Here is a 12,622-nt window from a genome sequence, read left to right on the forward strand (position 1 = left end):
GCAGAGTCTAGAAATATTGTACAGTGTAACATATACAGGGAACAAGGAACAGATGGTTCTGGCTTTCTTTGATTGTGTTTAGTGCTATGTGTTTTTTTCATGAAACTTCCCAGCTGACTTAGGAATCTGATACTGTTACTTCCCTCCTTTTTCCCTTATGATTTTACCCATCCTGATACTGATGGCACTATTGTTTGTCACAGAATCACATAGCTAGACTCAGTCCCTAATACCAGTATTGATTTGTTTTTTCCCCACTCAGGATCGTATCCTGATAAACCGTATTGACCTCGTCTGCCAGGCTGTACTCTCAGGGAAGTGGCCTTCTAGCCGCCGGAACCAGGAAATGGTAACTGGAGGAATTTTGGGGCCAAGCAACCACTTGCTAGACAGTCCCTCATTGACTCCAGGAGAATATGGTGACTCTCCAGTCCCCACACCACGAAGTAGCAGTGCAGCTTCCATGGCAGAGGAGGATGTGTCCGCAGTCACCACAGCAGCAGCTCAATTCACCAAACTTCGCCGCGGCATGGATGAGAAAGAGTTTACAGTTCAGATCAAAGATGTAAGCTCAGCATTTAGGCATTGGAAAGTGGGGAAGGAGGTTCCAGTTCTTCTTTCTAACGCGTTTCACCGACAGGATACTAAACTCATTTGGTTAGCTAACTTTGAAAATGAGAGGGGGAAAAAAATTAGAGCTCACAAAGATCCATTTAGGAAAAATCATTGTAGTAAAGGAAGGGATCTTGACTGGTGTCTACCGAGGACTAGTTAAAAGAAATCATATTTTTAAAAGAACTAATTGATACAAAGCTTCTTTTGGGTGGCTTGCTTCCTAGTTTTTTAAAAATTGAAGTCAAATTGGGGCAAAGCTGTTAAAGTGACATCTAAATATTACGGGCCTTATTAAAAATAAAAGGTCATTAAGTCAATGATATTTGTTTTATAGACGGAAATTTTTATTTTTCCATATCCTCTTCCATGTTGAGCCCTATTAGCTGGTCATTAAGTACTCAACAAGAAAATTTTCTTAAATTAGTATGTAATGGGAATACCAGGATTTTGCCCCTGTGGTGAGTTGCTATTCTAGTACTGCAACACCACGTAGGGGGTTTTTTCCTGCATTGGGTATTGTTGAGATAAACCCTACTTGTCTTACAGCCACCTGAGGGGCACTAGATCAAGAAATGAAATCTTTCTAAAGAAAAAGTATATATGTTTTGTTATATTTCCAATTTCTACCCTTTGGATAGAGGCCTTCTCACCATCATCAAGCCAGAGGGTGACTCTTACCTTACGTCCCTCAAAGCTTAAACTTAAAAACATGTGCCATATGACATCTTGGGTGGGTGGGTTGTCTTCCTAGGAGGAAGGATTGAAGTTAACATTCCAGAAGCACAAGTTGATGGCTAATGGAGTAATGGGAGATGGACATCCTCTGTTTCATAAGAAGAAGGGGAACAGAAAGAAGCTAGTCGAGGTGAGTGTTAAGAAATTCTTTAACATGATGATTAGATAAGATCTTTTATATTCCCAGTAATTGATGAGGGACTAGAAGATATTAGTTATTTTATGGCTACCATTGGCTCTGCTCCCCCTCTCTCCCTGCCCCAAAGAAGAGTCTGTGCTCATGGGGGTGGATTCTGGGTTTGCAGCTGGAGGTGGAGTGCATGGAAGAGCCTAATCACCTTGATGTGGACCTGGAGACCCGGATCCCTGTCATCAATAAGGTGGATGGTACTTTGCTGGTGGGTGAGGATGCCCCTCGCCGGGCTGAACTGGAGATGTGGTTACAGGGTCATCCAGAGTTCGCTGTCGATCCCCGATTTCTAGCGGTGAGTGGCAGTTCCATCCAGCAAGATTTAAAGTTGTTCCCTTGGTTTTTAAGCGGTGTGAGAGGGAGGAAGCATGCCATGTTATGTCATTGTTTCTGTATCTACAAAATAAGAGTAGTAAGTAGTACCCAGTCATCTTTCCTCAGAGATTTGTTGTGAGGATCAAAATAAAATAATGTTAAAGCACTTGTTAAACTAAATGCTAGGCAAATATTTCCTATTAAACTATTATGTAACCACCTAAAATTTTTGGAGAGATCTGCTTACTGGCATTTTTCCACTAGGACTAATCTTTTATGCAATAAGTCAATCTAGATACTAGCACCTTAATAATTACTCCAGAGATTTTTATTCCTCTAGAATAACTAATACTTTTCTGTTGCAGTATATGGAGGATCGCAGAAAACAGAAGTGGCAGAGATGTAAAAAAAATAATAAGGCAGAATTGAACTGTTTGGGAATGGAACCAGTACAGACTGCTAACTCTCGGAATGGAAAAAAGGTGAGTGAGACTGAGGCATTACCATTCTGTTCCCACAGTAGATGTGACTGGAGAAATTATTTAATGCAATTTATCTTTTTTCCAGTGTATTTCCAGTTTGAGAAATTTTCAATTTTCAGTCACCAATAAGAAACCAGAGTATTTTTATTGGTATTTTTACAGCCCTCTGGCATCATCATCTCTAGAAGAGCATAAAATTCTAAAAACTAATTTCCGCACTGTAAGCATATTAAAATAAAAGAATTAGTAAGGTGCATTAGAACATTCAAGTCCTTATTCTGCTCTTCTACTGACTAAAGGATTTTTGGCAAATCCTTTAGCCTTTTCAATTTGTACATCCTGAAAAGTGAGGGGTTTGGGCAGATAATCTCTAAAAGTTTTATGATTCTATATACTATAGAAGTGATTTGGAGGCCTACTAAGGAAAACAGTCATGGGGTTTCCCAACATTTAAGAAGTTGAGAATTATTAATAATATGCCAGTAATGGAAAAAGGGCAGAAAATCATGTTTTATAGTTTATAATAATAATTTTGGTCAGTAGTTTATTTCATTATTTTCAAATATACCTATGCTTTTTTATCATGGTTATGGACCATTTGATAGATTAAGTACCCATAGTCCTTTCCACCAAAATATAACTGGAAAAGTTTCTCTTGGCTATGTTTGCCTTACTCTGGGCAATAGTTACATTTTTTAAACATATATAAATCATCGTTTGGTTTGGTAAGCAGTCATTTAAAAATGGATTAGTACTTTTGTATACTCATTTTATCTAATTCCTCGTTTGATCTTTTATATATATGTATATTTCATATATATGTGTGTGATACATATAAAAACCACATGGTTTCTCTGTTAATAAAATTGATTTCCTAATGAACAATATCTTTTGCATTTAACATTCTGAGGACACTATTTTGCACATAATATATACTTATTTGTGATACGAATTTATGAGGTTTATTATTTTTATATTGGTAAAAGTGGTTTCATACATATATTGTTACTATAGAAAAATGGTTTAATTTTCCCTCTTAGCATCCATGGGACCAAGAGTGTAATAAACAGAATGTCTGATATGGGAGGCTGATGGCTAGAGCTGGTACCTTCTCTGTCTTGAATTTAACTCTATAGAGCAGCCTATAAAGTCTTTTCCTAAATAAAATAATAATATTTATTTTTACTGCAAGTATTTTTGCTGCTTCTTTATAGCCAAATGATAATTCTAAGAAAGAGAGGATCATAGGAAATCACAGAAAATCATGTGACTAGTACAGAATTCTTAATGCAGAATTGATGGTGTATCTAGCACTGTGTACTTTATTACTGGGACCTGCAGGAATTTAGGTGCTATTATATTTTAAAAGTTCATACAAATAGAGTTTTGAGATACATGTTTTTCCAAGTTAGAAAGGTATAGTCTCATGTCAGGTATTAGGCTTAGATTGGGAACTGTCCAGAGACACAGGTACCAATTATCTGAGTTGATGCCAGTTTACCCAGTACTGCACTTAGGTCTAGCAAAGCAGAGGCAGTAAAAGCAAAATTTACAGTCATAACATCTAGAATAAGCAATTTAAAATTCAGCAGATACATAAGTTTTTTATTAATGTGAAAAACTTACTTTATTAAATTTGGCGAGGAGCTAGCCACAGTCTTTTTGATGCGCTAGTCATCCAAAAGTCTAATCTGACCTTTCTTGAATTTACCACTCTAGGGTAAATAATCAAGGATAGTATTGTAAGTACAACATAGTTGTGAGGCACTTGACATGATAAGATCATGTGAACAACCTGCCATCAGTATACTGTGCAAGTACTGATTCATTCAGTGTCTTACTCAGGCACATCATTAGCAAAGGTAAGCATTTGTGAAATGGTTGGCCAGAGTAAAGGTACAGTGTAGTCATGGGAAAAAGCAAAACTCTGGTTCACATGAGTATCAGTATCAACTTGATCTTAGTTTCAGAATGCTTCAACCAGCCATGTCCAACATTTGTTCTTCCCTATTATATCAAGCCACCTCTGATTATTCTTGTTTTGACCCCCCTAAAGACAGATTCAGTGAAAAAGCATTTGCAAACTAGGACTGTTGACTTCTGTTTTGTTTGGTTTTGTTCCCCCCCACCTTCCTTTTTACTATATTTTTCTGTCCTTCTTCCCAGGGTCACCATGCTGAAACTGTGTTCAACCGGGTTTTGCCAGGGCCTATTGCACCAGACAACAGCAAGAAGCGAGCCCGTAGGATGCGACCAGACCTTTCTAAGATGATGGCCCTGATGCAGGGTGGAGGCACTGGGTCCCTTTCTCTGCATAATACCTTCCAGCACAGCAGTAGTGGCCTGCAGTCTGTGTCATCTCTGGGTCACAGCAGTGCCACATCTGCATCTTTGCCTTTTATGCCGTTTGTGATGGGTGGTGCAGCATCATCCCCTCATGTAGACTCCAGCACCATGCTTCATCACCACCACCACCACCCCCACCCCCACCATCACCACCATCACCATCCAGGCCTGAGAGCCACTGGCTACCCTTCTTCACCAGCCACTACCACCTCTGGTACTGCCTTGAGGTTGCCACCACTGCAACCTGAGGAGGATGAGGACGATGAGGATGAAGATGATGACGATGATTTATCTCAGGGCTATGATAGCTCAGAAAGGGACTTCTCACTCATTGATGATCCTATGATGCCAGCCAACTCAGACTCCAGCGAAGATGCTGATGACTGAAGCCCCAGCATGGTCCCCATTGCTTGGGTGGCTGCTGTATTTTCATTTACTCTGGCCCTTGGACTATGGAAAAGTGGGAGGGGCAGGGGAGATGTGGGGATACCCAGGACTCCAGGAGGTGAAAAGGAAAAAAGAAAACTGTACCTGATTGCTTCCAAATTTGAGCGGATTGAGTGGGCAGGGGAACTCCTAAAATAATACTCGACCACTTCCTCATTTCTGGGGAAGGAAAAGGAGACTAGAGCAGCTGAGGCGCTCACCCCTCCCTAGGCACCTCCATTAACCACAGACTATGTAGTGCTGGCCCTAGCCTCTGGCACAGCCTGTTCCTGGCCGAACTGTGGATACAGCTGGAGGGTCAGGAACTGTTACCTTCCTTCCCTTGGCATTAATAAATTTAAGTTAATCCTTTTCCACTCTTCCCTCCTATATTTGCTCCAATCCAATATAAATATTAATTTTAAGAGTTTATGTTCATTATGGGTAATTTTAACACCACTTTTCCCTAGAGTTCATTACTGATAGTGCAAAGTTAACGTGGATAGAGCAGACAAGTCATCTGTACTTCATTAAAGGATTTGTGTAGACCCCAATTTGCTCAAGGCAAGGGAATGGTTTAACCTGAATAATAGGATTCAAACTCCAGGTTTTTATGAGAAGGAAGAATTTCGTGAAGAACCACGTACATTTTGTTTTGGATTAACTGAAATAACGGTGCTTTGGGGAAGTCTTAAGTGTGTCACTTTATGAACTGCAGCAAAGAGACTGGAAAGACGCTGTCACGACTTGGTCCCTGGGTACTGGGTTGTGTGAATGAATATTCTCAAGCCATTTGTTTCCTAGATCCCTTACCCAGCATCCCAGCGCTCAGATGAAGCCTGGGCATTTTAGTTCCCTTTCTAAGGTGAAGTCCTTCTTCCATAGCTTGGGTCTTAGTTTTATCCGGAGGGCGGGTTCGCTTTCCCATTTTTGAGCGTTCTGTCCGTGCGAGCCCTCAACCCAGCGTCCTGGTGCGGAGGATCCTCCATCCAGGAGCAGCAGAGGCTTTTGCTTCCCCGTTTCTAGGAGGGGAACGTGCCCAGTTACGCTGTATTCTTCCCACGCCACATCCCGCTCTTTCCGCTTCCCCCTCCTTTGCCGATGGGTGGGGCCATTACACCCGCGCGCGGCAGTTTGTGAGGGGCGGGGCTGGCATGTCAGGTCCAACACCTTAGCATTGCCCTGCAGCAGACGGCTCGGCAAAAAATCGGAGCTCCTGGAAACTGCAGCCCTGCAGAGTAAGGGCGGGGGCAGAGCGTCACGTGATGACGTCGACTCGCGTGCGGTTGTTGCTAAGTTGACAAGAAAACCCCGCGAAAACTAGACTGCACATTTTGTTGATTCCCCCACTCTGCCTCCCCTTAACCTCCGGAGGGAGGATTAAAGAAAAAAAAAAAAGCAAACAAAAAAAACCCAGGGCTGTCGGGACCCGGAAGCGGAAAGGGCATTTTTGAGGTCGATACTTCCGGGTCATTGGGAGAGTGCGGGATTCCGGGGCCGAGAGCTGGTGGCGGAGCCGGGAACTCGCGTGATTCTCGGGACCCGAGGAGGAGCGGCGTCCGTGGCTATGGCTGTGACTCTGGACAAAGACGCTTATTACCGGAGAGTGAAGAGACTGTACAGCAATTGGCGGGTGAGCTAGATCTCGTAATTTTCCCTAGGGAGCCCCCCTCTTCCATCCCATAATAAGCCTGTTTCTCGGCGCCCTTTTTTCCCTTTCCGTCGGGAATTCCCGGGTTCAGTGTCTCGCCCCTTTAATTGCTCCAGGATCATTCACCGCAGGCGGCCCCGGGCGCCTCCCCCGCCGCCACAGGGACTCCCCTGCAATCACCCTGCCCTGCGGCCACCACCATCTTTCCCGCGTGCCGGCCCCCGTCATGCATAACAGCCGCCTCTCGTAGTCTCTTCCCGCCTTAGAAGAGGCATCATCCTTCCCTCCCACTCCGTGATCACGTCTTGCTGCCCCCTCCTGCAGTGTTCACACACACCCACGCACTCGCTCTGTCCTTCCAGAACCAGAGTATTCTGCCCCAGGTCCCGCCAGAATTACAACCACCTTCGTAAAGGATGGATGGAGGGGCTAGGAGGATGTGAATCGGCCTCTTTGCGTTTCTTCTTTGCGGCGCTTTTGCTGGAGTGAAAAAAACATGATACCGCTCACGCGCAACCGCCTCATGTTCTAGGCCCTGCCGTGGGTAACACAGAAACCTAACGCTGAAAACCTGCAGACGTTAGTAATACACAAAACGATGTGATGCATAAAACCTCATTAGTTTTCCTTCTTGGTTTTTGTTTATCCGTAGCACGTGTCAGAAAAAGAGCTGTTGCAGTTACCAGTCTTTTAAAGATGGACAGTTTTGCTGCTTGAAAAACGTCCACAGTTAAAATTTATTTTTATGATAGTAATTTATCAGTGAAAACATTTGGTTGTATCCTGTGGTAGCCTGAGCTGTCTAGCTTAAGTCTGGCCTCTGAACTCTGTCGCCCAAGAAAGATAAAGCTAATAAAGACTTTAAAACCTTTAAAACGTCCTGACAAAAAAATGTTCAGTTCTGATTTCAGCATTGTAAATTGCCTTTCAAATTGATTCTATACTTAAAACCAAGCAATTAAAATAGTCATTTCCCTGCCATTCATATTAAAGGATCTTGTGCATGTTTCTTCTTTTGAGGATAAATGCATTAGATAATTAAAAATAAAGTGGATTCTTAGTTGCATTTTATTGAAAGCAAAAATAAGGACTCTATGCTAGACAAGTGCTGAACATAAATTTTATTTTTAAAAATTTGTATTGGTTAATTTTTATCAAATGTTTGTACAGCTTCTCTCACTGTTACATTTTTAAATTTGAACATGATCCATGTTAGAAAAACTCTAAAAGCCCTGAAATTTTCTAAAGATTATTAAGTATTAGTGTGCTGGTAATAATCAAAAGCCTGCTCTTCCACCCATAGACCCTGAAATGATACACCTTTGATGTGAAGGTTGTTTCTAGTCCCAGTGATTTAGAGTTCATCAAATTATTCTTCATCCTCTCTAAAACATTCATGAAAGCTAAAATTTAGAGCCTACATGATAGTTAAATGCAAAGCGTGAAATTAGGAAAAACAAGGTTTGATACAGATTGGCAAACTTAATCTCAAAGGACAGTCTTTAAATCCCTGAAAGTTATTGGCCCCCATTTTTTGTTTCTCAAAAATCATTCAAATTTAGCTTGGCCCTCCAAGATAAATAAGTCTTTAACTTAATGACATCATTTGAAGGGGGATGGTAGATGTTGTTAAGACCCGGGTGTTATAAAATTGAGCCAAGTCAATATAAAAATTATTAGCAAAAGTGTGGCTAATTATAATAAAAACATTATTTGAATGAACTTTCTGCTTTTTTTTATAACTAAATTTTAATAACTATGCCCAGAACCCACCTGTAGAATTTCTATATTCAGTCTTTCTGGGTTACAGTACTTTCATTCTGATCTGCTTAAGCAGAGATCGTAGTTTTCTGGGATAAGTTCTCATTGCTTATCCTCTGGTAGCAGAAAGATAATAAAATACATAGATGCATGTTATTTATACCTGTTTTTCTTTTACACTTTTTCCTTTTTAAAAATGGCATTGAAATAAGTGAACAATTTGAAGTTAACTGTATAAATCTCAACCCTGTGTTGTCAGCTCCCATCTTCAAAGGACTCTCTATTATGACAGAAATTAACTAACTAAAACATGTGGGCTCCACTCCCACTTTTTAGTTTTAGGTACCTTTAAGCATACATAATACGCCTTTCAGAACTGTGTGGTTGCACTCGCTACCACAGGATAGCTCCAACTCTCTTCAACTACGAAGAGTTGTAGAGAACTGGAGAGCTACTAACCCCCAGCCCTTTTTTTTTTAATAGTGGGAGCTAAGGTGGCTCCTAATCGCACCTATCTGCAAGTTGACTTTGGGTTAGATATTAGGTTGGTGCAAAAGTATTTGCGGTTTAGAAGGTGCAAAAGTAATTGGGGTTTTTGCAGTTTTTTTTAACCTTTTAAAGCGCAATTACTTTTGCACCAACCTAATACATATTGTGGGGCCACTGCAAATAAGATGTATTTTATCTTAATTACAATTTTTATAACTTAAGTCCTAAAAGCAGTTGCTGTATCACACACTTAACTGAGTAGAAATGTCTAAAACTTAATACCAGAGTGAACAGTGTCACTTTAGACTTGAGAAAATAGGCTGTCAAAACAAGCAGGAAACCTCCATAATGACTACAATTTATTACTGTTTTATGACTACTTGAATGTTTGAGTCTAGTCCATCCTGCCTCTTATTTTAAATTAGAACTGCTACAAGGATAAAGGGTTTGTGTGTTTCTACATTAGAAATCCCTAGGCGATAGTGGTGGGTCATAGGAGGGCTGTGGGCTTCTCTTATACTTTCCTGGGTCCTTATTCAGGACTTCCAGTCTTTTCATGCTTGTGATTATATTTAACCAAGTAATACTATTAGTACTGCATGGGGTATGAGGAGAGAGGTTACCCACCATTCTGGGGTCCCAGCTGCTTTGAGAGCTAAGGGATATAATATCCAGGCACACCTATAACTCGTTTTGACACCTACCGATTAGAACATCCTGCGGAGAGTGAACCTTGACTTCAGTCATCAGCCTTTTATCCGGAAAGAATTCCATAAAACGTCAAAATAGCAGCTGTTTTCAAAAGGAATGCTGCTCCAACGCATTCATTCATGTGCTCTACCAGTCACAATTGAGGTGGTGGGTGGCTCCAACCCTAAACAGAAAATTTGTGCCTGTGGAGAAAACTAACAAGCTGTAGTGTCAGTACTTCTCTTGAGTGCCGCTTTCTGGCTCTTTGCTCTTTGCTGATTTTTGTCATGGACAAATTTCTTGTTCTGGATTGCTCGCCAAGACTAGGCATCCATCTTCTGTGGCTTAGGAAGTCTTTGAAATATAGGCGCTTCCCATACTACTTTCAGCACGATAATGTTCATCTCAGTTCTTTATGGGTCCTTTTTCTCAGGAGGGAGTTAGAGAAAGGTTTAAATAATGCTTTGGTCTCTTGAGTAAACAGGAGTAAAGATGGAAGTAAATGCCTGGACAGGTGGGATTCGTTTACGCTTGCTTACTCAACTTTCATAATATTTATTTTTTATCTCATTTACCAAGTGTAATTAGTGCCTGGCATGTACAGGCACCCAGTGAATGATGGTGATGATTTCTGCCTCCCTTTCTAGGTTTGAAGAGAGTTCTTTCCAGCCTACATTTAGGGTGACCATAAGTCTGCCTTTGCTGAAACTGTTCACCTGTTGTCCCTATGTTCAAAATTCTCAAAATTGCCTTGGTTTGGATGATAAATTATGTGGACATCCTAGTAGCTATAACCAGAGACTTCAAAAATCAAAAATGTTAGTTACCTTTTTAATGCAATACCCTTTTGGTTCGAAGGAAGATATTTGTTCCTGTGCTGCAGTATTTCCCCAATTTTTTTATTCAGATACCAGTCACAATTTTTCCTGATTCCTTACTACCTATATTAATTACCTTGCATTTGAAAAATTATCAACTAATACATACGTAGGTTTTAAAAAACCAAATATTTTAGCTCTAAAAGCTTTAAACAAAAAAATAGTCACCTGAGTAAACCACTTTCAGTTCTTCTCTTTCATATTTTGAAGGAATATCTGTATACTGCTATTTCTTGATTTGTCAATTTTTTATGTTAACTGTTGTTTTGGCAAATTAGAGTTTAAATTTAACTTTCCAACTTCCCTATCTCTTGATACTTTTTAAATTCCTTCTTGGTACATTGTTATAAAAAATTTCAAATATTATGCAGAAAGGAGAAAGAATTTTACAGCCAACACCCATGTCTCCACCACCTAGATGATACAATTAATTTTTTAATTATTATTTTTTAAGGAGGGCACAGTTCAAAGTGGCCCATATGAGGATCGAACTGGCAACCTTGGTGTTATAAGCACCACGCTCTAACCAACTGAGCCAACCGGCCACCCCTATACAATTAATATTTTATTATACTCGCTTTGTCACACACCCACCCCTTTTGATAATTTTTTTTCCACATTTTTTTTGGTAAAACCAATAGTCACTTTATATTATTAATGCTCATGTAAATATTTTCACTGCTGGGTGAAGTAATAGAGTAGTTACCTTTTCTTTTCTCTGCAGTTTTTATTTTTCCTGGTATTAATGATTACCTCAGTTTTTCTCCCTTTTTCAATACCCTACCCCTAATTTTTTCCTGCAGGTCTGTCATAATCTTATCAATCTTTTATTCTAAAATTCTCACACTCTTCAGACATTTTGTTAATCCTATGTTTGTTTTTTAAACACCACCACTACCACCTCCCCTACCCCAACCCCAACCTTACATCATACTGCTACCTGTATAGGTAGAATTGAACCTTGGGACTTTCTACTGTGGGGTCTCCTGTATCCTAAAGCCCATGTCTTGATCTTTTTCTTTGTTTTGTTAGAGCATTTGTTTAAGAGCCTCTTAAGGAAGCATAAGCATTAAACAGAATGTTTCTTGAGCCCTTGTGTGTCTTAAAAAGTTTTATTCTATCTTGACATTTAGTTAATAATATAGTTCAGTGGGTATAAAATTCAAGGTTGGAAGTCTCAGAATTCTGTTCAGAATTTTGAAGCTGTCAGTCTTTAAGCTTACAGTATTACTTTTGAGAAGGCTGATATGATACTATTTCCTGTTCCAATGTATATGGCCTGTTGTTCTGAAACATTTAGAATCATCTCTTTATTCCTGATATTTTGAAATTTCACTGCATTGAGTTGGGAAGTGGGAGGCACTTTTAGTCTCAAGAGTTACATCCTGCAGTGCTGGAATCTCATTCTTTTATGATTTTCTCCCCTCCATTTCCTTAATCTTTTTTTTTTTCTTTTTAAACCTGGAATTTCCATTTGGTAAGGTTTAGACCTCTTATTTAAATTTATTTGTTACCTTTCAATTTCATTTCCTATCCCTTTGTCTTTTGCTTTCATATACTGTTTCTTAACTTTATTTTCCAGCTTTTTATTGAATTTTTTAAAAATTTCAACTATTTTTAATTACTAAGAGTACTTTCTTGTCCTGTTCTTTTCTTGTTTCATGGATGTACTTTATTTCTCCTGTGGGGTGTTATGTTTAATTTTGTTTTCTGTCCTCTGCCTTGTCTGTTTCCTCTGGGTTTGTTTGCTTTCTCTCGTACGTATTGGAGACTTCAAAAATCAAAATGAGGCTTAGCTATACTCATCCTTATTGAGAATAAGGCAATAAGAAACTGGTTGGAAGCTCTGCCTGAATGGGGCCTCTCAACTATTTGGGGTTCACTAGAGTGAATAGGCTGGCTCATTCCATGGAGGACCCCAAATGTCAGTATCTGAAGTGTTTTCTCTGAATTCATTGAAGACATGCAGAGAAAAGTCCTTCAGTTCTTTGTGGCGTTTATTCCCAGTTGTCATTCAAAATACAGACTTTCATTTAATTCCCTT

At 39.9% G+C, this 12,622-nt stretch overlaps 2 protein-coding genes and 1 non-coding gene across 9 annotated transcripts in view; all 3 read left to right on the forward strand.

Annotated features, from left to right (window-relative positions):
- The window catches only part of CHD8 (chromodomain helicase DNA binding protein 8), a 57,995-nt gene extending 52,514 nt beyond the window's left edge, over positions 1 to 5,481 (forward strand). For 5 of the 7 annotated variants that reach the window (XM_019713558.3, XM_019713553.3, XM_019713556.3 and 2 more), the window contains exons 34-38: positions 263 to 565; positions 1,367 to 1,480; positions 1,656 to 1,835; positions 2,221 to 2,337; positions 4,504 to 5,481. In XM_019713558.3, coding sequence (XP_019569117.1) covers positions 263 to 565; positions 1,367 to 1,480; positions 1,656 to 1,835; positions 2,221 to 2,337; positions 4,504 to 5,070 — 1,281 coding nt within the window. In that variant the 3' untranslated portion in view covers positions 5,071 to 5,481. The remainder of the gene's footprint in view (positions 1 to 262; positions 566 to 1,366; positions 1,481 to 1,655; positions 1,836 to 2,220; positions 2,338 to 4,503) is intronic. The other 2 variants (XM_019713557.3, XM_074328019.2) reach the window with 1 other exon arrangement.
- LOC141570914 (small nucleolar RNA U6-53/MBII-28) lies at positions 1,066 to 1,174 on the forward strand. Its single transcript, XR_012495356.1, has one exon. It is a non-coding gene; the product is annotated as a small nucleolar RNA U6-53/MBII-28 (small nucleolar RNA).
- Positions 5,482 to 6,566: 1,085 nt separating the features above from the next.
- SUPT16H (SPT16 homolog, facilitates chromatin remodeling subunit) overlaps positions 6,567 to 12,622 on the forward strand; it is a 37,620-nt gene continuing 31,564 nt past the window's right edge. The window contains exon 1 of the mRNA XM_019713561.3: positions 6,567 to 6,742. Coding sequence (XP_019569120.1) covers positions 6,677 to 6,742 — 66 coding nt within the window. The 5' untranslated portion in view covers positions 6,567 to 6,676. The remainder of the gene's footprint in view (positions 6,743 to 12,622) is intronic.

Source organism: Rhinolophus sinicus, chromosome 3, assembly GCF_057876585.1.
Source record: "Rhinolophus sinicus isolate RSI-liver-muscle chromosome 3, RSI-T2T, whole genome shotgun sequence".
Classification (NCBI taxonomy): domain Eukaryota; kingdom Metazoa; phylum Chordata; class Mammalia; order Chiroptera; family Rhinolophidae; genus Rhinolophus; species Rhinolophus sinicus.